At 42.2% G+C, this 23,601-nt stretch overlaps 1 protein-coding gene across 12 annotated transcripts in view; it reads left to right on the forward strand.

Moving 5' to 3' along the window:
• Positions 1–23,601, forward strand: part of DLG2 (discs large MAGUK scaffold protein 2) — a 1,558,615-nt gene that overhangs the window by 789,959 nt on the left and 745,055 nt on the right. The window contains exon 1 of one of the 12 annotated variants that reach the window (XM_075061769.1): positions 15,922–16,053. The exons of the other annotated variants lie outside the window; for them this stretch is intronic. Within the exon in view, the coding sequence (XP_074917870.1) occupies positions 15,976–16,053 (78 nt within the window). The 5' untranslated portion in view covers positions 15,922–15,975. Of the gene's footprint in view, positions 1–15,921; positions 16,054–23,601 lie in introns of those variants that run through there. 12 annotated transcript variants of the gene reach the window in all.

The raw sequence follows: 23,601 nt of genomic DNA on the forward strand, positions 1-23,601 counted from the left end.
ATTGGCTGGCAAGAAACCACCTACCTGGGGTACACCATCGGAAATGGACAGGTAAAACCCCTCGTGGACAAGGTTCAGGCTGTTGCAGCCTGTCCCCTGCCAGCCACGAAATGGCAGGTACGTCAGTTCTTGGGGCTGGCCGGGTATTATTGATGGTTCATTCCCCAGTTCGCAGTGATCACCGATCCCTTGATGGGGCTCCTACCCAAGGACAGCCTGCGACAAGGAAATGGACCCCCAAGTGTGACGAGGCCTTTCAAACGCTCAAAGCAAGTCTCTGCCATGAGTCAGTCCTGTATAGCCCTGATTTTAACCAGCCATTCATCCTGCAGACGGACGCCTCGGAGGTGGGGCTCGGGGCTGAGCAAGAGGTGGACGGGGAAGAGCATCCGGTCCTCTACATCAAACGGAAGCTGTTCCCCTGAGAGGAAAATTACGCAGTGGTTAAGAAGGAAGCCCTCGCAATGAAGTGGGCTTGCGATGCCCTATAGTACTACCTCTTTGGGGCCCCGTTCACCTTGGTCACTGACCACGCCGCCCTCCAATGGTTGGCCCGCATGAAGGACCATAACATGCGGCTGCAGCGATGGTACCTGGCACTGCAGCCCTATTCCTTCACCATTTGCCATAGGGCCAGGAAGGATCACACAAACGCGGACTTCCTTTCCCGCCTGGGGGGGTATGGATGGGTCTGGCCCCGCTGCACGGGAGCCAGCCTTGAGGTGGGGGATGTGTAGTGAGGTGCCCTGGCTCTCGGCTGCGCCTGAGAGGGCCGAGCCACTACCGCTGCCACAGTGGGTGGAGCCAGTTCCCACCCCCCCGGAAATCTAGGGGTGGGACAGGAAGTACAAAAGCCCAACCCCAGCACTCACTTTGAGGCCGGCCGCCGAAGAGACCAGACGCGGGTGGCCTAGCTCCTGCTCGGTCTGAGCTTCGTCGTGCCTGGTATCCTGAGGAGGATTGGCCGAGCCTGCTCCGTGCTCGGTATCCTGAGGAGCTGCCTGAGCTTCCCCGTGCCCGGTATCCTGAGGAGGGTTGACCGAGCCTGCCCCGTGCCCGGGATACTGAGGAGCTGCCTGAGCTTCCCCATACCTGGTATCCTGGGGAGCTGCCTGAGCTTCCCCATGCCTGGTATTCTGAGGAACCCATGGTCTGGGACCCACCGGAAGATGCCAGCGAGACGCAGGTACCTGGAGAGGGGGAGGTTGGACGTGGTCCGGGGGTAGACGACCCCGGTTTGGCTCCTGAAGAGCCTGAACCCATGTCAGTGTGTTGCGGCCAGGATCCCCACTGACAGCAGCGAGTCTTGGCCGCTGCTAGGGCCCTGGGCTGGAATGGAGTGGAGTGGTAGGGCCTGCGTTCCCACTGCCACCCTTCCAAGGGTGCCAGACTCCCCCTCTTGCTGGCCTAGGGAGGCCTTTCTCCTGGGCTTATAGAGACTCTTTGTTTGCTCAGCCCCTGCTGAAGGGCCTGAGCTCTGAACTGCTTATTGCCCCGCCCTGACCCAGGGCTTGGGGCTTAGAGACTATTGGTGTGCTCAGCCCCTGCTGAGGGGCCTGAGCTCTGAACTGCTTATTGCCTGCCCTGACCCAGGGCCTGGGCTTATCGACTATTTGTCTAACCCCTGCTGAAGGACCGCAGCCTGGAACTCTTTGCCGCCTGAAGTGAGGCGCCCTGGCTCTCGGCTGCACCTGAGAGGGCGTTGAGCCGCAAGCCGGGTCTACATGCAACTTAGCTACGCTGTTTCTTCTTATGATATCATACCTTTGATGTGCACTATGCACGGTGAGTGGGCCAGACACCATTAATCTCTTGCCCTTTTTAATTAGGGACAGAATAATGGGGGCAGGCATGTTTAATTTTGATGTCATTCCCTAGAGCATGCTAACAGTAATACTTTATGTAAGATATTCATTGTTCTATTCGTTATAGTGATTTCTTTCATACCGGGAGAGTATCACAGGGCTTTAGTCCTTATCAAGTTTGAATACTGAGGCTTAAGAGGTCCATCTTGGCATATCTTACTTGGCAAATACTAGTACCTATGATAATGTGGCTGCATCTACAGGTATATTATTGAGGATTTCTGCAAAACTACTGTAAGAGGCAGCCTGGTTAGCAGTGTGGGATACAGTGCTGAGTTGTGATCCCAACTTGTTTAAAGTTCTGCTATTGACTGTGGGTTGGGCTAGTCCCCGGAACTGTAGTTTTCAAAAGGCCTCATAGATACAATGAACTCTATAGGTGCCTGTGATGTTTTGTGGATTACCAGACCAGTATGGGGTTCTGTCAACCTTGCCCTTTAACACTGGGGTGCCTTGTGTGCTATGATTCAACTCCCTGACACCACTTGCCAGTGCACAAGCATTGGGGCTTGTCCTTGCTCTCATCAATGAGTTGTACTGAAGGTGAACTATCAGGCTGGAAGGGTGTTACTGTGGAGTTCCTCAGGATCAGTTTTGGGACCCATCTTACTTTAACCTTTTATTACTGACCTTGGCACAAAAGCAGGAATGTGCTATAAAGTTTGCAGATGACACAACTGGAGGTATTGCTAGACAGAGAAGGAGAGGGATATCATACAAGAAGATTGGATGACCTTGTAAACAGAGTAATAGTAATAGGATGAAATTTAATAGTGAAAAGTGCAAGGTCATGCATTTAGGATTAATAACAAGTTTGTTTATAAATTGGGGACGCATCAGTTGGAAGATAACGGAAGAGAAGGACCTCGAGGTATTGATTGATCTACAGCATGACTATGAGCCGCCATGTGATAAAAAGCTAATGGCAGTTTTAGGATATTCAGGCGAGGTATTTCCAGCAAAGATAAGGAGATGTTAGTACCGTTATATAAGGCACTGGTGAGACCTCATTGGAATACTGTGTGCAGTTCTGATCTCTCATGTTTAGAAGGATGAATTCAACTGGAACAGGTTCAGAGACAGGGTTCTTAGGATGTCCGAGGAATGGAAAACCTATCTTATGAGGAGACTCAAGAGCTGGCTTGTTTGCCTAACACAAAGAAGATGAGGGGGATTGATTGCTCTTATAATATATCAGAGGGATTAATATTAGGGAGGGAGAGGAGTTATTTAAAGCTTAGTACCAATGTGAACACAAGAACACATGGATACAAACTGGACACTAGGAAGTTTAGACTTGAATTAGACAAAAGTTTCTAACCATAGAGGAGTGAAGTCTGGAACAGCCTTCCAAGGGAGTTAGTGGGGGCAAAAGACATATTCTGCTTCAGACTAAGCTTGATAAGTTATGCGGGATTGTATGATGGGATGCCTAATTTTGGGCATTTAATTTTGGCAATGGCTCTTGATTATCCCAGGTAGTATGCCCAGTGTTCTGTGATGGGATGTTAGATGGGTGGGATCTGAGTTATCCGGGATTCTTTCCTGAGTGCTGGCTGGTGAGCTCACATGCTCAGGGTTTAGCTGATCGCCATATTTGGGATCGGGAAGGAGTTTTGCTCCAGGGCAGGCTGACAGAGGCCCTGGAGGTTTTTGGCCTTCCTCTATAGCATGGGGCACGGGTCACTTGCTGGAGGATTCTCTGCAGCTTGAGTCTTCAACCACAATTTGAGGACTCAATTACTCAGACCTACATTAGGGGTTTGTTATAGAAGTGGATGGGTGAGATTCTGTGGCCTGCATTGTGCAGGAGGTCAGACTAGATGATCATAATGGTCCCTTCTGACCTTAAAGTCTATGAGTCTATCAGCCTAGTTACTACTTCCAGGGTGACACCAAGAGCCCTTCCAATCCTGAGTCTCCCAAATCCTTCCTCCCTGTGTTTTTAGTTACCAGATATTTGGACCATTCTCCTCTGGTTCGGCATTGCTGAAAGCATGAAACCAGCCCCCTCCCAACCCCCCATCCCCAGTTATCAGTTCACTTTGCTGCGTACAGTCCTCAGTTTCAACAGCAGAGACCTGCTTGGGGTAAAAATAAACAGAAAGTGTATTCAGTACAAAAAACATAGATTTAAAGATAAAATAGTAAGGGAAGCAAACATCTACAGGTTACACAGAAAATAAACAAAGATTCACCCTTAGGCTTTACATTTCATATTAGATAAACTCCCTTTTCTAATACAAGTTACCTATTGCCTGTGAACAATTTCCCCATGTGTCCCCTAGCTACTGGGAGGATCCAGGATTTCATACACAGCGTCCTACCTGCAGGCTGTCCCTCAGTTTGTCCAAGGATTTCATTTCAAACCTCATCCATTTTAAAAGGGTTTGCTGTTTTTGTTTTCCTTCAGTCATGACAAGGTGAGGAAAAGGCCCTCATTTCTTAGTTTTCAAAGACTGGAATTTTCTTTTCGGTTTTAAGCTGTTCCCATTTGTTTTGATGGTTCCTCATTTCCTGGGTGGGACAATGGCTCTGGTGCTTGAAGGCACTATTGTCTGATTGGGGTGGTAGCCCCTTCCTTGCTTGATCACTTCACTGCCATGTTGTGAGAAGCTGTCTATATATACACATGTAACCCTTCTGCCAGGTGGAGCCAGCAGCAATAAGGGCTGGGTTCAGTAGCTAGACATTCCTTTTCAACCCTACAACACGAAACCAGCTGGAGCCCCCACCCAGTGACCTCGGACAATTACAAACGACCTCCTCAATGCCTCTAAGAGGCAATACTTCGCCTCTTGCAAGCACAGAGTCCGAGTGTAGCAAAAAATTTTAATAAAAGGATGGAAGTAACTCAGCATTAACTTGGGAAAACACTAGGGTTCATAAACATAAACCATGAGCAAAGACCCAGCCCCAAGTAAGCTGGGCAGTGTCCTTTTCCCCTCAGGTTCTTAAGTACAGCAACCCAAAAGTCCCTTTAATGTGCCCATCCATTCTCTGCACGCCACACACAGTTGCTGTCCTTGGCCAGTGCTGCCCCAGAGTTCAGAGGTTCATCCAGGGAGTTCACCTCCCACCCTGGGTAGAAGGTTGGGGGTGGGTAAGGAAGCATCTTACACTCCCCGCTGCTCGGGCACTTGCTCGTTGCCCCAGCAGCCAATTGCCCGCCTCTCTCTGCTCTGGCCCTCTCCACCAGTCTCCCTGCTGGCCACTCACCATGCCTCTCAAACAGCCACCTGGCTGGCCACTCACCAAACTCTCAGTGATTTCAGCTGTTAGTGGGGGAACCTCACTCCTGAAGCACACTGGGCAGTTTCTTGCAATAGAGACACTGTCCCAAAGTAGGTCTAATACTTAAACCTGGGTATCAGTGATTTTCAGCTCTGCAGCATGTAACAAGATTCTCAATTGAGTCTAAATTAGCTCTTTTATTATACTGTGGAGAGAGGAAGGATCAAATAGTGTCTGGGACCCTTAAAGAGCTCCCAGTACAAGTACCTATCCCCACCCTCTCTTAACTCATTGGGCTTTGGAATCCATGTCTGCTACCTAGCAAGTGCCATTCAGTTGAGGGTGAGTCCCTCCAACAGGGTATGCCAGGTACAGTTCTGCTGCCCTGGGTCCACACAATAAGGATAACAACTCTTTATTACTCCTGCCCCAATAACAAGGAGACTGGGGATCCAGCACCCACCACAAGTGATCATTTGGGCAAGCAATCCCATCATGCTGAGCACCTAGGCAGGGTGAGTATGTCCATACAAACAAGATCAGCTCCTGAAATCCTTTTCCACAGCTCACCACTAGATGTCAGGGGAGAGTTCATTCAGACTCTGCTTACATACATATACATGCATTCATAACCATAACTTTTATACAGCTCATAATGAGTATTCAGTTCTGTGCTTTACAAGCTTTCATAAAAGATCTTACTCAATACTCTCTTACAGTAGAGTAACATGGTATGCAATCACTTGGTTGAACTGTTTATTTTTTTGGCTTTAAACCTTCTGTCCACCCTTTGGGTGTCTGGATCTCCATTGTCTCAGTGCCCAAAAGGGGATTTTTAAAAGTGAGGTATGAGCATTCACAAGTTGTCAGTGTATCAAGGGGCAGGTTTGGGTATTGGTTGAATTCCTCGACAGTATTTGCAGAAGCAACCAGGAGCACGGAAGAACTGCTCCAGACTCTGGAAACAGTGAATTCAAAAGCACAAATAAGCTGGAGGTACAAGTGGTTGAAGCAATATCCAGTCAGAAGGTCTCCTGCAGCCTTAGCGGTGAGAACAATGCAGCCTGTTCAGTACTGTGGGAAGAGTTGGGTAAATATAGGATATTGTTAGGTGGCCAGAGTGTTATAGGTGATGGCCCTTCAGGGTCACACTACTATGTTTGTACAGAGGAGGAATCATCTGCTCTTGCCCCTTTCTGTTACCATGCTGTCTCCTGTCTCCTGATGGCAGGGAGAACTCCCCCTTAGAAGGCAATAAACTCATCGATAGGGGTGTTTCCAATCCCCAGTGAAATTCTTACCTTTTCCTAGTCTACCATCTCCCAAGGGAGACAATCTCTTCTAAGGCTGCTTACTTTGCATGGTGGTTAAGTAACCTGCTTTGTCCATTAAGATGGAGCAAATCTTTCCCTTTGGTGTGTCTATTTCAGAGGATGGTGTGGAGTGGCTAGTGCTCCAAAAAGCACAGGATAAATCAGTCCATGCTATCTGGGAGGCCCTTGATTAGCCATGAAAGAATGGATATGGGGCACCTTATGCACCCACTTGACCATGTATGCCCATGCAATTGATACACACAATCTATCCCTTTTAAGATTAATTCCTAACTAATACAGCAAATCCATTCATAGGTCTAACTCTGGATCTAGCAGAATGAACCAGGGCTCCTTTGTTTCACGTTACTTGCCACTAAAACAAAAGATGAGAGATGGTGGCTTTTCTCAAAGCTGACGTGTAGGTGGAATCCGCAACGGTGATATATGTCCTTGATCTGAGTTTTCACCTTCAAACACCATTGAAACACGAGAGCACCCACACCTAGTTTTGAATGCCACCATGTTTGCTAAATTGCATATTATGAACTAACACTTTATTTCTGATCATGGCTGTGATCAAACCCACTGTGCTCAAAATCATGAGTAAGACCTCGACAAATCAGGAATTGACTTTAAACTTGTGTGACTTTAAAAAAACGAAACAGGAATAAGTTACCAGTATGTTTTCTTTTTATTTGCCTTCTGGTTTCTGAGGTTTTAAGTGACACAAGTCATGTTTTCAAGCTTTTCCCATCAGCTTTGAGGGCTAGAAACTTTTTTTTTTTTAAATATGAAAGCTGCAATTTTTGTGCCATCTCTTGATTTCAGCAGCTGAGGTTTTCAGAATAACATGAAGTTCCATGAGACTAGTGATAAAATCACAGTTTGCAACACTGGAAGAGCCTCTTTGGTGGCACTGAGGGAGTGTCAGATTAGCAGTTCATTGGCTCAGATGCTGAGAAATTTTTGCTCTGATCTCTGCCCAGTCTGATTTGGTGAAATAAGAGAATTTGTCTATTAACCAATGGACAATTTTGTCTGTCACCTTAGGTGGTAGAGCAACTGGCCCTTGCCTTCCCTTAAACTTGCAGTTCTTATTGGCCCTTAATGGCATTGAGAATCACTTATTTTTAAAATGATTCTGAAGGCAAACCTTGCAGATGATTATTTTTGTATGCTTTATAGGTATTCCCACGTTACCACTGAACCATTTAAGAGTGTGGTTTTTCACATTACTTTCTGCCTGATTCTCTGAAACTGAAGCAAGGAGACAGCACCTTTAGTTCAACCCACTGCAGAAGGTGTTCCTTTCCACCTGCTTCCCAACAACTCAGATTAAGAGGCTAACATGTTACCATGCTTTGTGGGGCTGTTTATCCTGGCACACTGCTGTGTGGAGGGCAAAAGACAGAACATGGCAAACCAAGTGTTTTTAATTCAAAATGTGTCCAGCCAGGGTCAAACTGTCCCTTGTCTGTTTTACATTCCGGTTCAGCAACAGCTACGTATGGAAAGTGAAAAGCTACTATAATATTGCTGTGGTGGTGGTGAAACAGGGACCAATTACCTGCTTTTATCATACTCTTCCCTCCTTTCTTAGGGACTTTTCCATCGGTTTGGAGGGTAGTGAGGTCATTCCACTGTTTCCATTGTAGCACACGCATGCCACGTGAGAGGAATGTTGAAGTGTCTGGAGTGACAATAGCTGATTTGGCAAAGGGATGAAGGTGGATTGCTTAGCTGTGAAATTTAGAAATAAAAAATAAACTATTGCCTGGAAATACCATCATAGAGCAGAGAGTTTTTTAAAATTCTGTAGGCTTGGAGCCCAGCTGAAGGCTGATGGCCCATACAATTTAGACTGCCAGTGAGCATTAGAGCTGGTCAAATGTTCTGATTTTATGATGAAGAAATCTTGATAAAGAACTTGAGGTTCTTTGACCAGCGATGGTTCTGTTAAATTGACTTTCTTCTCCTGGATGACAGAGCAGAGTTGTATGCAGTGCAGTCGTAGCTTTGTTAGGAAGGGTTTGAATGAGGAGAGGAAGGTGGCTTGGTAAAGAGGTACAAAGTGATTTTTATGGCAATTATGCTGGCCCCGTTTCACCATGTAATGGTGGAAGACTCACCACCATGGCACCTCCTGTTGACCATTGTGCAATTAGCTCAAATCCTTCTGCAGGGCACCCTTCTCCAGTAGTGTCTCGCTCGCCGTTACTCCTGCTTTGCTGTCTCCACCACTCTGTGACCCGCGTTTGTTCCCAGACCACAGCGTCCTCTTCTGGGGCAAAGCCTTCCGGCTGTGCCCCACTCCACTGTCTCCCCTCCTTTTGGGGGAACTGGCAGTTGATAGCCACTTGCCCCAATGGCTTGTTGCAGTCACTAGGCTAGTCCCTTGCTGCAGGGGCAAACTGCAGTCTGTGTTGGCCACTTCTCTCAGGGGAAGTGGGGGCAGCCTTAGCTCCTCCAGGGCCTCAGCCTGGCAGCGATCAGCCAGAAGCTCCTCCTGCTCTGCTACCCTGCCCAGCTTGGACGGTTCTGCGCAGGCTCCCTCTGGCCTGCTTTAACCCTTCCCCCGTGTGGGGCAGCTGCCCCACTGCACACTGATTTGATCAGCGTCTCTACAGTTACCTTCACTTTCTGACAGTAGCACCATGGACAAAGGCTTGGGCTAGCTGCCCATATACAGTCCCTCCTGATCCCCCCCTGTATATATTCAGGTGGCTAGTCCAAGTAGTCATCTCTGCTGTCATGGCCACACCTCTATTTTTAGGCAGTACCCTGAGCAGAGCTAACACATGTAAGGAACCCATGCTGGATATTACACCTCCCAGCTGCTGTGTAGACATATCATTTAATACCCAGTTGCTCATCTATGTAAAAGGGAACTAGCTCTGCCTTAACTCACAGAGTTGTTGTGAGGATAAATATGTCAAAGATTGTGAGGCATTCTGATTTTTAGTGCTGGGGGCCATATAAGTCCTAACATAGATATGTAGATGGTAAGAATATGAGCCTCCTCTCACTGAAATTAATTGCATTCTGTTCGTTTATACATGGCATTCATCACCATTGTGTCTCAGTACCTTCCAAGAAGTGCCCTACCAACATACGCGACAAGCATCTGTCATATGCGGTTTATTCTTTCTCTTTCCCTCCTCAAGGATATAGTGTGTGGGGTTTTATTGTTTGTTTTTTTTTATTTCACCATACAAATACAAGTCTGATGGTAACAGCATACTGCTTACTTTCATTTGTCGCAAGAATGTAAGCAGCTTAATGGTAAATTAGGTGCCACTTGAATTTTGTACTGTTTACTTTGCTGAATTTTAGAAATTTTTGAAGTTATTTGGGTACTTGTGACAAATTTATGCTGAACCACAGGCAAAGGTAAGAGCAAAACTGGCATTGCTAAAGTGTTTTTGTTTTTTTTAAGGTTGCTAAAGTTTGTAATGTTAATTGTGTGGCTCACTAGAGCTTCCCAAGCACCAGCAGAAAATAGAGTGGAAAATCAATTTCTAAAATCAAAATTAAGTACCATAGTTAAGTCTGTCTCCACTCCAATGCTAAAAAAATAAAAGAGGAAAGGAGAAAGAACTGGCTAAGTTTAAAACTTTCTTTGTTCTCTTTTATATTATTATGCTGTATAGTACCAAAACACCAAATTGCAAACCGTAGCTGCCCATAATGTAAGGGTTACATTAGTGCCAGGGATGATCTTTTGTTGTAGTTGAGTTTCAGAAGGGAGAATTTCTAGAACAAAGTGATTCGCACAAGAGAAGGGCTATAGGAGTTAGAGCCAGGAAAAAGAAAAAAAAAGAACAACAAAATGGGTCACTGCCTTCCTCAGCATCCACTATTTCATCTTTATTCCTTTTCAGTTTCTTGCTCCTACCTTCCTTTCATCTGTTTTTCCTTCTCCTCCTGTCATGGAGTCACAGGCCCAGTGTATGAAGTGAGCCAGGACTCTGGGGTAGCATCACTCCCCTCAGGGCAAAAAGCCTCCTCAGCTATGGCCTTCCTGGGTCTGACCTTGGAGCATTCAGCACCCCTGTTCCTACCATGTACTTCCCACAGCAGGTCCACCTGCATGGGACCTTGGGGAAGCCAGAGGGGCCCTACACCCCAGCTCTGCAGTCAGCAGTGACTCTCAGTCAGCATGTAAAACAGAAGGGTTTATTAGTTGACAGGAACACAATGTAGAACAGAATTTGTTAGCACAGAAGTCAGGAATTTCCAGCAAAGCCCATCTTGAGGGCATCCAGGGTGTGGAGCCCCTGGACTCCCTCTCCTGGGTCCCAAACAGGAGACTGAACTGGACCCCACTGCTTGTCCTCCAACATGCCCATTGCCCCTCCTCCAGGTCTTTGTCTTGGTTCCTGGGCAAAGTGTCACCTGGTCACATCCCCTTCCTGGTTCTCAGGTTATGAAGGGCACTGTCCATTGCTTACATGCATGCAGCTGGGCAGCCTCCCCTGCCCCCGAGGGCCTCAGCAAAAGTGACACACAGTTATCCCCACCACCTAGGCTTTGGTGCAGTATGCAGGGAAACTGAGGTACGCACCGTATTCATGCAAAACAATAAGATTCACATACAACATAAGAAGGAGGAAAACCCCACCTCATCACACCTCCTCTTTCATTTTTGTTAGAACAAGTTACTGTAAATCAGAACTCCTGGGCTCTATTCCTGACTCTGCCACTGACTTGCTATATCACCTGTGGTGAATCATGTGACCTGTAAACAATTTCATTTCCCCCATCTATAAAATACCAATCTGACAGCGATAGTTTAATTTATTTATGAAACTACTGAGCTCCTCTAGTGAAAGACTTTACTGACGTGCAAAGTATCATTATTAATCATTGTTCCATCTTCCCGATCATGAGGAATTTGGAATCTTTGTAGATGAGTCAGTGTGGGTTTTAGCAGTTGCTGAGGTAGACATAGTCACTTTGGGCATGTCTAGGAAAAAATGCTGTTTATAATGGAAAGGAGGAGGGATCATCCTGTAAGAACCCTGTATATAAGAATGAACCAGACTGAAAATGCTCTCCAGAGTTGCCGTCTACATTGGCCTTTGTGTGAGGTGGGCATCTATGAGCTGGGCTCTCAAAATAAGTGGCACAAGGTTAGGTTCCTAGCACTTCTAGATGCACCGACTAATACAGCTTTTCATAACCCTTTACAACATGATGTTGGTGTATTGGAAGATCAGCTGGAACAATAGCATTCTCAAAGAAGGCAAACTGATGACTGAATACGATCGGTCCAATCCATTTCTGAAATCTCCTGGTTCTCTTCCTCTCTTTCTCCCCACACCCTGCTCTGCCTGATGTGAATTTATAAATCCAGGGCTGGGGTTACTATATTAGCCCTAATTGTATCTCCTTTAATTTGTGAATGGGAATTAAAGCTTCACTGGGAATAACAGATGCTCAGCATCTGTCCAGGCCCTAAATGGCTAACCTTTTCCTAATATGGCTGTTTTAATATTAGTATACAAATTGCTTTATTATATGGCTAAATTATTTTTAATTATCGACTTCATCTGTGATGTATATACACTTTGTCTATTGTGTGTATCTATTCAAACACGCAAACTGTCAGGTGTGCAGGAGGCTATTTTCTGCACTGTGTGCACACATACTTACTATAGAGATGACATGTATCTTCACCACAGAGAAGATGACACCACCACTTGTGGATCCCTTAACAAGTGAAGATGAATGCCCTGTCTCAAGCTAAGCTGCACTGCTTTATATATGCTGTTTAAATACAACGGCACTATTAAAAATGAAAAAAGAGGCTGTCAGTCAAAATGACATATGAAGTATATCAACAAATAGCAAGGCGTTTGAAATAATTGTTAATTTCAATACTTTGAGCATCACTTGCTATTTATTTCAATACTACAGGTGATGTCATGAGAATAATAGGATTTTATCAGAGGCGGCAATCAGCCACTTTTGTTTTGTGCATCTGCAGATTTGTTTACAGACTAACTCTGCTCACATAATCCTGAGAATCCTATTTAATATATGGTATACATGTGAACGTTTGATTGAAAGCACCCACTCATTCCCAGCAAGAAACTCCTTGTAAAATTTGCTCTTAACTGATTATCTCGTATTGGCAATTGTAGTCTTACAGAATCACATGCATCTGTCTGTCCTTGAACGCAGCACTTCACTGATCAACCTATAGTACTTATTCCTCCTGTGAGCAGACCACAGCTGCGAGGTCCAATTTTCTAAAGCAGGACAACTTGTAACATCTTTGTAAAACAAGGCTTTGTCATAGTTACAGTAAAAAAAAATAAAATCAGTAGGTACAAATCCCATTAAGCCCACTTTTGACTATTTCTGAATGCTTAGTTTATGAAGGAACTTTAATAAAATGGTTTATAATCTGACCATTTCTTTAGTGTACCTTTTGGGATATATGTGGGTTTGAGTTTTAGAAATACATTTATAATTCTTACATTTCTTTTACCCTCCCTTGTCTGTAACTTTTGGGTCAGTGGAGGAAATGATCTCTGTGCTATGCTGTCTTTTTCTTCTTCGTTAAGTGAACAATTTACTTTTCCTATCAATGGGGCTGTGCAATTTTGGCTTTTGTTTACTTCATATTTTTGTGAACAACAGATCAGTAATGCCACTAATGATGCCAGCGGTAAGGCATGAGAATATGATTTGTCTTTGAACTGGGATTTCCTCTGTTGACTGGCTCTAAGCAGCTGAGCATCACAGAAGAATAATACTGTAAATTTTATATAAATAGTGGCTTTCTTTCTGCCTCTCTCAAAAAAAAAAAAAGATGAAGAAATACATTTACATGGATAGTACGGAAGCAATTTCAAAGCATACTTTTTCGGTGTCTAAAACTTGTGGGGAGGGGTAATGTTCCAGTATATGTGTATATATGCAAGTAGGATTAGAATTTGCATGAAAATTTCTAGTGTTGGTTAAAAAGTAGCAGAGTGACATTTATTTTTTCTTCCTTTTATTTTTCTGATCCGTGGCTACCCCTTTTTAAATATGAGGTCTACAGTTTTCTGCTGAATCTTCCAGGACTTTGTTCTTTTGATGAAGGTTAACAGTCCTTTCCAGGAGGATTCACCTCCCAGAACATACCCCCTGAAACTGGGACACTCTGTCTGTTCCCTGTCTCCCCCCTCTCCCTTCCTGTGATGCCAAGTTGCATTGTGTAGCACACCTCAATTATAAGTTGATGAAATGAAATCAGGGCTGAATTAATCTTTTTTGTGAGCCCCAATGCCCAGCCTGTGGCCCCGCCCCCACTGTCTCCCTATACTCTGCCCACTGCTCGCATAAGGGTGGGAGGGAGAAGAGTGAGAGGGGAGGTGGGAGAGGGGGCGGAAAGGAGCAAGCAGCAGGCAAGGCCTTGGAGGAAGAAGCTGAGTTGGGGTAGGGCCTCGGGTTGGAACGCAGAGACATAGAGTCACTGTCTGGGTGATGAGGCCCCTTCTGAGTGTGGGCACCATGCCATTGTAAACCCAGTACTGGAATCTAATTGGTCTTTGCACCTCGGAGATTCAACTGTCCTTTCTTTACAGTCCCATGGGTGGTGAAGAGAAGGTACCATGGGGCTGATAACTCCCTTTCAACAGCCTCACTCCAGATATGCCAGTTTTTGCCCTATCTTTCTGATGACCTAGCTTGTAATGTTAGGACTGTCAGGAATTAACTAGGTATTAATGAAGTTAGAATTGGTTGGCAGTAAAAAAAAAACAAAACCAAAATGTTTCCCAAAGATTTCACCAGATACTAACATTTTAGTTAGAATTTTTCAGGTTTTCATAAAAAAGTAAATAAATAAAAATTCAAAAAAAACCTCCCAAGAAACCTCATTTTTTTGTTTTGCCAGAAACAGTTTTTTTGTGAAAATTTCTGTTTAATCAAAACATTTCCATTGAAATAATAATACACAGAACCCTTATATTTATCTGTTTATCTCAAAGCACTTTACAGAGGAGTCTGTATCGCTATTTCCATTTTACAGATGAGAAAACTGAGGCACAGAGAGCTGAAAGGACTTACCCAAGGTCACCCAGCAGGCTAGTGCTCTGTTTTTCATGAAATTTTTTTGACCAGCCAAATGCTCAAATCTTGGACACCACATATGGCTGATGTGGCTGAGCTGTGCTTAAGAGTCTTAAACTGGGGAGGAATCCTTTCCTTCCCAAACTCTTAGGCCCTTAGTAGATCTATCTCCATGGAAGCTGTTGTGCACTAATTCCAAGGAGTGCAGCAGCTACTGGAACCATTTAGCAGTGGGCTTTCTGGCTAGTCTCTGCTAATCATGATTTGCCCCAACCCTCATGGCAGGGCAGAATTAATTCCTGGGTGTGGGCTCCACAAATTCTACCCCTGCGTGGTGGAAGATCACTGGTTCTGTTACTTCTTAGCACTTCTATAGCCTTGGGACTGGGAGGGCCAGGGCCAGGGCCAGGGCCAGGATTTGCCCTAATCAATATCAAATGTGAAACCCTGCTGGAAACCCTATGTTTATGATGGCTTGAAAACTGCCCTTGGCTGGGAGGAACATCTGGTTGTTACTCTTAAATCAGCAGCCAAAAAGGATATATTTCTGCCTAATGCTTAGCAGAGAATTTAACAGCAAAGCAAATGGAAGGGTTAAAGCTGAGGTACGTGGCAACAGGAAAGCAGCAGATTGCTGTTTTGTTGTAAAAATAAGCATTCGTAAGCATTTCACCGCTTCGTGTAAAATAACTAGCGATTAAAGGAAGAAGCGCAAAAAACCTTAGATAAGGCAGAACTTAAAAAGCAAATTTAAGAATGTCAGTTTCTTGTTTCATAATGAATGAATTCATATAGCAGAGATCCTCAAGTGAGTCTTACCTCTCTTAAAGCTACATTTGGAATCAGGAAATGAATTGAATAAATGTGATTTTTTTTTTAACTTGTCAAGTGAAAAACCGGAGAAAAATATATACAACTTAAAACAGTGTTATCAGTGAATCAGTTCACTCATTTCTCTTTCATATTTTAATTGCATTTGGCCATGTAAAACACCTGTTTCTTCATCTAACAGTGACTATACATTCCTGTTCTATCAGCACTTCTGCCCCTTTTGATTTACCTGTGGTACTGTGTATCTTGCACTGAAACTGTTGTCCCTGTCATTGCATACTAGCAAATGAAAAAGAATCAAAGAGTTAAATTTCAGAACACAAGAAGCAGGAGGTGAGCTGTCTGCTACACTAGTTTACTGCAGCTTCCTTTCATACTGACACACATGTAGTTTGTGGTGACAGTGCTAAAGAACTGCAGACAGGCACTTAGCAGACTGGATGTGAGCTGGATGCAAAGATGCCTCACCCTGGACCTCCTGCTGGCAGTATGTAAATACACCTGCAGACTGGCCATGCAGGGTTTTTCAGAAACCACTATGAGAGGATCTGAGAAAGCAACAGCGTAGTAGTGAGACATTTACCATCATTAGACTTCTATTTGAGCTCTGGTGGAAGTTTATTGTGCTGCATATCCAGACTGAAATCTGAACAATCACTACAATGTTTGCCTCTATTTGGTATGCCAAGAAGCTGGGACGCAGGTTTGTGCATAATGCCAGGAAAGCAAAAATAGAGAAGGTATGTTCTTGGTGGGAATATTACCCTTGCCTCTCATGTAAGATGCCAGCTACATACTGTAGTATATCTGATTAGGTTTTTTAATAAACTGAAAATGACCTATCACTATTTATGTGATTTCATGCAAACATTCTTGATTCATGTTTCTGTGTTTGTCAGTTTGTTTAAATGCTGAAAAGATAATCATTTCCCAAGTCTTTATGGCCCTTTCATTTGAAAAATAAACAGCAGTACATCTGGTATCTTGCGTGTTCAGGGAACACTCCAGTAAACTTGTTGCTGTGCTGCATTATTTTTATGACTACAACATTAGGTTCTCAAACAACCATTGTTTTTTGTTGCTTGTATATATTTATCTAATATGGCACCAATCAGAATGTAATATGTTAAGTCTTAAAATGGTTGGATTTTATTTTGTGGTACTTGTTGAAATGCTGTATTGCAGCTTGGATCCCTCCTATTTCAATATGAAGTAGCTATATTAAAAATAAATGACTAAAATCTTATCCATTAGTCACTGGTTTCTAGCATTATTTCTTTACTCTGTTTTTACATCAGTCATAAGATCATTTTTTATAAAATGTGTGACTGTTTAACCTGTTGTTTTCTGTAAGTCCTCATACCAAAGATGCCTCTATCATCTTTCCCTGAAGAACAAAACTTAAAATGTGTTAGAATTTACAGTTAGGAGCACTAGGAATAAGTCTTCCATTTTGATTTATAGAAGGTATTTATTTATAAGATCTGTAGTCCATCTTTGTGTTGAATTAACAGAATGATAGACACCATTTTTGAAATGGGACGATTTCATCAAAATTGGAACTCTGAGCATTAGGTTGGGGAAAAGAGATTGAACTATAGAGCTGTAAAGTTGCCTTCATTACTCTCAAGTCATATCTCCCTTGGTTTCTTTTTGTCTTTGATGTAGCAAAAGGATTCATAAAAAGGTTTCTTTATTATTTTTTTGGCATTTCTTTGTGATGTAATCACCGACCCAGCTCCTTCATCTGAATTCATTGGTAGCTGAAAACACTCTTTACCTGAAGCAAGTGATAACCAGAAGTAAACTGTTTTTATGATTCTGGGAGGAGACTGCCCTCTCTTTCCAAGATTCCAAGTGGCGAAAATGCACAGCACCAAGCTATGACAGATTGTACCTTAAACATCCACATCCTGGAAAATTATCCCAAAATCCTATTCATGTGATCATTTTTTACCCATTCTTATGTTGTCACAAATTCCATTGTCTTAGTGTGGGATTTACCATTTTTTTTGTTACTCTTTCTAAAGCAACCATCTGTGGTACCATATAAACTCTTGTGCTAGGTGGGTTTTGTTTCTGGGAGGGAGAGGGAGAAAAAAAACAACACTTAAGCCTTGACTACCTCCTCCCATGGGAGCCTCCACCCTCCTCTACCCCAAAATGGTAGCTGAGGGATTAAGTATCCATCAGACAGAGACACATGCCGAAGTTTTAAAGCTGGTCTAGAATGCATTGTAGAAAACAAGTGTGTGTACACTTGTTTTTTTTGTTTTTGTTTTTAAATCTTATTTCACCTCTATGGGAAAATACAATTGAATTTAATAGAAAATGGTATTCCTGCTGTAGAATTCTATAGTATAGTTTAAAAGAATATTAAAATATGGCAAACATATCACTGCCTATTAAATTCTTAAGTTATTTAAAGAATAGCTTTTGTAGAAACTTGTCGGGTTAATCCCTATTCAGTTCTATAGGACTTCTATCAGGCATTTGTGACCCCTACTGGCTTCAATGGTATTCATGTTTAAAAGCTGCTGTTGAGAGTTTAAGGGCAAATGCTTACATGAGCTCTGTTCCACTACGCTAATAGACCGTTCTCTACTGGAATTTCCTAAGAACCAAAATACAGAACCAAGTTTGTGCTCAGATTTCATTCATATTTTTTTGTCTTGATTATTGCCGTGGATAGGATTCATCCTTCAGGCTTCATTCCATACGCAGTGCTACCAGTGACTTAGAACTCCTTTCATAAATCACCACGATGTACCAGTGGCAGGAGGAAATCCATGGCCTAGTATGGGACGTAGGTTTTCCTCTTTAGTGCTAGCGATGGTTGGAAACTGATAAACACTGACATCTGCAGTCCAGTAATTTGGTAGCAGGAAAATATATGATTTGAAAATATGATTGACAATAAGCAAATGAAAAAAGTGTCTGACTTGTTTTTGTAAGGTTTATGTTACTGGCGCTGCTCAGTTGAATAATCAATAGAACTATTAGCTTGTTTTGCCTCGTTCAAATATTTTAACCTGAAAACAGAGTTGATATTTTGCTGCATGAGCGCATGATTTAAATTAGCTGTGCTTTTAGTAATGAGACGTTCAATATAATAATCTGAAAACAAAGATTTTAACAGCAAATGTATGCAGAAAAAAAGAGAATTGTTTTAAGTTTAAGTCCAGGCATGAAAAACTGGTAGAATTGGGCTCTGTAACTGTCAACGCCATAAATTTCAGATGTCAGGCTTAACCCCTCTGAACCTCAATTTCCCTGTTAGTAAAAAAACAGGATAATGCTTGTTTACCTCCACAAGCTGCCCTTAAAAATGTTCCAATTTTCTCTTAAAGAGAGGCATTTTGAAAAATTGTCATACTTAATTGTATTTTTTTAGTCTGTAAACTCCTTTGGATATGGACTGAGGTTTTTTGTACATACAGCACCTCGCACAGTGGGGACCCAATTCTCATTGGGACTTGTTGACACTACGTTACTACTAGTAGTGCTGCTAGGAAATTGTTATATAGTTCAGAAGGAAGTCTGCCAATATTGAGAAAAGGTTACTTAAGACAATTGGTCTTGCCTGTGAGACTTGTGTAATTAAAGATGGTAAAGTACTTTGCAGATGTACTGTGTAGACCCTGCTGGTTCACTTTCCAATAACTGTGTTTGAAACAGTACTATATAGGGAACTTTTAGTGTGCACCAGCAGATTCTACAGAGACCAATTAATTAATGTGAAATATGTTAGTGCACTTTGGAAATCACCCCTCCTCCCAGAGCACTACACCCCCATAGAGCATGTTACCCTACCATGTAGACAAGTCCTTTGATTGATAATTTGAATTTTTCTCATTAAACTGCAATCAAACAAAAATCAAGAGATGTTAACTTCCTGTGGTTAAGCTGTTAAAATAAGTATCGCAAATGATTGGAAGTGGTGCAGAAAGGTAACGGAGCAATTAATCAATTTGATTTAAGAAGGAAAACTAAAGATCAGTACAGAGTGGAATGAAAGATACTCTGTCATACTATATTTTGTTTTAAAAGAAAATTACTTTGTGTGCGTCCACTTTATTATAGCAATAATTACAGTGAAATTTCTTCAATGAATAGTAAATTTGCCAAAAATGCAACTTTTGGGGCACCAAAACTCTTTGGGTTGACTTCAGTGTACAGTTTTGACTGAAAAAACTAAACTAAAAAATCCACAAAGACTTAAATGTTGAAACATTTGATTTCAACGTTTTCAAAACAAAAGATGGCAACATTTCATTTCAAAAGAAAATATTGATTCAGAATAACATTTTAGAAATGAAATATTGATTCAAATTGCCATTGCTAATTGAAAATGTCATTTCAAATGGACACAGTCTAAATTTTTGTGAGATTTTTATTTTGGTGAGGGGGGAAAAAGAGCAATTTGTTAGAAACTAACCAAATATTTTCTAGTTTTTCAGTTCACCCACCAAATCAAAACATCTATTATTCTCTTAACTGTATGCATAAAGTGATGAATTTTCACAAAAAGGAAGTAAAGAAAAAAGTATATTTGTTTAAAATGACTTGTACTTGTTGTTTTTCTAATGTTGAAATGCTCTTATTTATTCCCTTTGCAATTTTAAGAACCTCTCTCCTGTAGTTCACAATATGAGCCACCTCATGAGAATGCTTCATAATATCACAAAGACAGAGTAGAGTTTTTTCCTTTATAAATGTATATAAAATGTGGATAGTGTCAGATTTAGAATTTCTCAAGATAATTACATAATGAGTGGTGGAAATATAAATAACAATGATGTTCAGATTTTGAACATTATGAATTCCCATTGAAGTAAAAGGGTTTTAAGAAGGGCTGTCAAATGAATTAAAAAATACTTACAATTAATCGCAAGATTAAAAAAAAATTGTGGTTAATCACAGTTTTAATCACACTGTTAAACAATAATCGAATACCAATTTAAATTCAGCATGGAAGCAGCTCCTCTGGAAAGGTGATCGAAGCATGAAAGGGGCATACGAATGTTTAGTATATCTGGCACATAAATACCTTGCAATGCCGGCTACAGCAGTGCAAATACGAAGGCCTGTTCTCACTTTCAAGTGATGTTGTAAATAAGATGTGGGCAGCATTATCTCCTGTAAATGTAAACAAACTTGTTTGTCTTAGCGATTGGCTGAACAAGAAGTAGGACTGAGTGGACTTGTAAACTATAAAATTTTACATCGTTTTTGAGTGCAGTTCCGTAAAAAAAAATTTGTAAGTTGCACTTTCATGAAAAAGAGGTTGCACTACAGCACTTGTGTGAAGTGAATTGAAAAATACCATTTCTTTATTATTTTATAGTACAAATATTTGTAATAAAAATTACGTAAAGTGAGCACTGTACCTGGGCTGAGAATCAGCACCTCCAAATTGGAGGTCAGGCTCCTCTCCTAGAAGAAAGTGGACTGCTCTCTCCAGGTGAGGGCGGGAGCAGCTACCCTTAGTGGAAGAGTTCAAGTATCTAGGGATCTTCTTCACAAATGATGGTAAGTGGGAGCGTGAGATCGACCGGTGGATTGGTGCAGCGGTGGCAGTGATGTAGATGCTGTACCAATCCATGGTGGTGAACAGGGAGCCGAGTTTTAGGATGACGCTCTTGGTTTATGGGGACATAGAATGACCTATCCTCAGCTATGGTCATGAACTTTGGGTAATGACTGAAAGGACGAGATTGCGGATACATGTGGTGGAAATGGTGTTTCTCCACAGGGTGGCTGGGCTTACCCTCAAGACAGGGTGAGGGACTCAGCAATGCGAGAGAGTCTCGGAGTAGAGCTGCTATTCCTTTGGATTGAGAGGAGCCAGCTGAGATGGTTTGGGCACCTGATAAGGATGCCCCCTGGGAAGCATCTGTTGGAACTCTACCAGGCACATCCCACAGGGGGGAGGCCCCGAGATCATCCCAGGACATGCTAGAGGGATTAGATCTCCTGGTTGCCCTGGGAACTCTGGGAAATCCCCCAGGAGGAGCTGCAACCTGTTGTGGAGGAAAGGGAGGTCTGGTCCTCCCTAGTCCATGCTTCCGCCACGACTCTCACCAGGAAAAGCGGCATAAAGGACGAAAAAGAAAAAAGATCCAAAAATATTTATAATAAATTGTAAATTGGTCTTTTATTATTGTTTAACAGTGCAGTTAAAACTGAGATTAATCACAACTAATTATTTTTAATCTAGTTAATTTGTTTTGCTTTAATTGCTTGAGTTAATCTATGATTAATTGACAGCTCTAGTTTTAAGTAAGGCACTTAGAACCTGACTCAAAGCACGTTGTGGACAATGAGTGCCTTCTAGTAGACTTCCACGGGCTTTGGATCAGAACCTTGGTACTGACGTGCGATGATGTATTTGGTACTGGCTGCACTTTTGCTATTTTGGAGGTTAAGAATTGGCTAGGAAAACAAAACATGTAGGTATTTACAAAATGAAAAAAATATTTCCTTAAAGGCTGACAAAGCTGGAATGTGTAATTAATGCAGTTCTCTAGAAATGCACTAGCAGTCTTTGGAAATGTTTATAGAATATAATCAGCAGTGTGTCTAAATAGTGATTCATAGATTCCAAGGCCAGAAGGGACCATTGTGATCATGTAGTCTGACTTTCTGTATCACACAGGCCATAGAAGTTCCCCAGAATAATTTCTTTTGAAGTAGAGACCATCTTAGTATGCATTCTTGATTAAAAAATTGTCAGTGGTGCACAACATTTGGTAATTGTCCCAGTGGTTAATTATTCATGCTTAAAAATGAATGTCTTAGTTCCATTCCGAAGTTGTCTAGCTTCAGCTTCCAGCCATTGGATTGTGTTACACCTTTCTCTGCTAGATTGAAGTTCCTGCTATTAAATGTTTGTTCCCCGTGTAGGTACTTGTACTGTAATCAAGTCACCCCTTAGCTTGCTCTTTGTTAAGCTAAATTTATTGAGCTCTTCGAGCCTATCCCTAGTATAAGGCATCTGTTCTAATCCTTTAATCATTCTCGTGGCTCTGCTATGAACCTTCTCCAATTTATCAACATCCTTCTTGAATTGTGGGCACCGGAACTGGACACAGTATTCCAGCAGTGGTCACCCCAGTGCTCCATTTCTGCATCCAAACATTGTATTAGCCTTTTAGGCTAGAGTGTCACACCTCCAAATCTTCTTTCAGAGTCGCTGCTTCCAAGAATGGCCTACATTCTTTGTTCCTAGATGGACACGTTTACATTTAGCTGTGTTAAAATGCATATTGTTGGCTTGTACCTAGCTTACCAAGCAATCTGTATTGCTCTGTATCAGTGAAACTATATTCATTATTCACCACTCCCTCCATTTTTGTGTCCTCTGCAAACTTTGTGAGTAATGATTTTGTTTTCTTCCAGGTCATTAATAAAATATTAAATAGTGTAGGGCCAAGGACGGATCCCTGTATGACTCCACTAGACACATAGCTCAATTCTCCATTTACAATTACATTTTGAGATCTATCAGATATCCAGCTTTGACTCCATTTAACGTGTGCCATGTTAATTTTAGACCTTACTAGTTTTTTTTAATCAAAATGTCATGTGGTAACAAGTCAAATGCCTTACAGTAGTCTAAGTATATTACATCAGTGCTATTACCTTTATCAACTGATTCTTCATGGCAGAGTGTATATCCTTAATATCTCTCCTGTGTCTTTAATTGCCCTGAATTGGCCTACTGTTAAAGCAAGTTGTATTACAAATAATCTTCCTTTAAACCCTTTTATTTACAAGCAGCTCTCTAGCTAGCTAACTTGAGAGAAATGAGAGAGATTCATTCATACCAGTATTTACTCATAACAACGAAAGAACAGAAACTATGCACACAAGAAATATGGAAAACAATTCAAATGAACAAAATTAATAAAAGCACCAAAGATCCAGACTAACATGTCTACCCCTCTGAAAATTAATAAAAATCAACTTAGGACACTGGTTTTCTTATCTGTCATTAGTATTATATCTCTTCAATAGTTAGTTACTTTGCTTGTACATTTTGCTAACCTGGACCTTCCAGCGGTTACTCCGTCCTCAGTAAAGCTGGTTATAATTTTGTAACTCAGCTTTTCTTGTTTAAAAAAAATTCTGATTTGTCAAAAAGAAAATTTGGTATGGGAAACGGTCAGTTTTGATTAAATTTTTGTCAAGAAAAGTTTCTTGGTCCAAGATGGAATTTCTGTTCAAAACCAGAGAGAGAGGGAAAGCCCTCCCTCCCTCCAAATATAGCCTGTAGTCAGGGCTTG

Source organism: Chelonoidis abingdonii, chromosome 1, assembly GCF_003597395.2.
Source record: "Chelonoidis abingdonii isolate Lonesome George chromosome 1, CheloAbing_2.0, whole genome shotgun sequence".
In the NCBI taxonomy this organism is placed as follows: domain Eukaryota; kingdom Metazoa; phylum Chordata; order Testudines; family Testudinidae; genus Chelonoidis; species Chelonoidis abingdonii.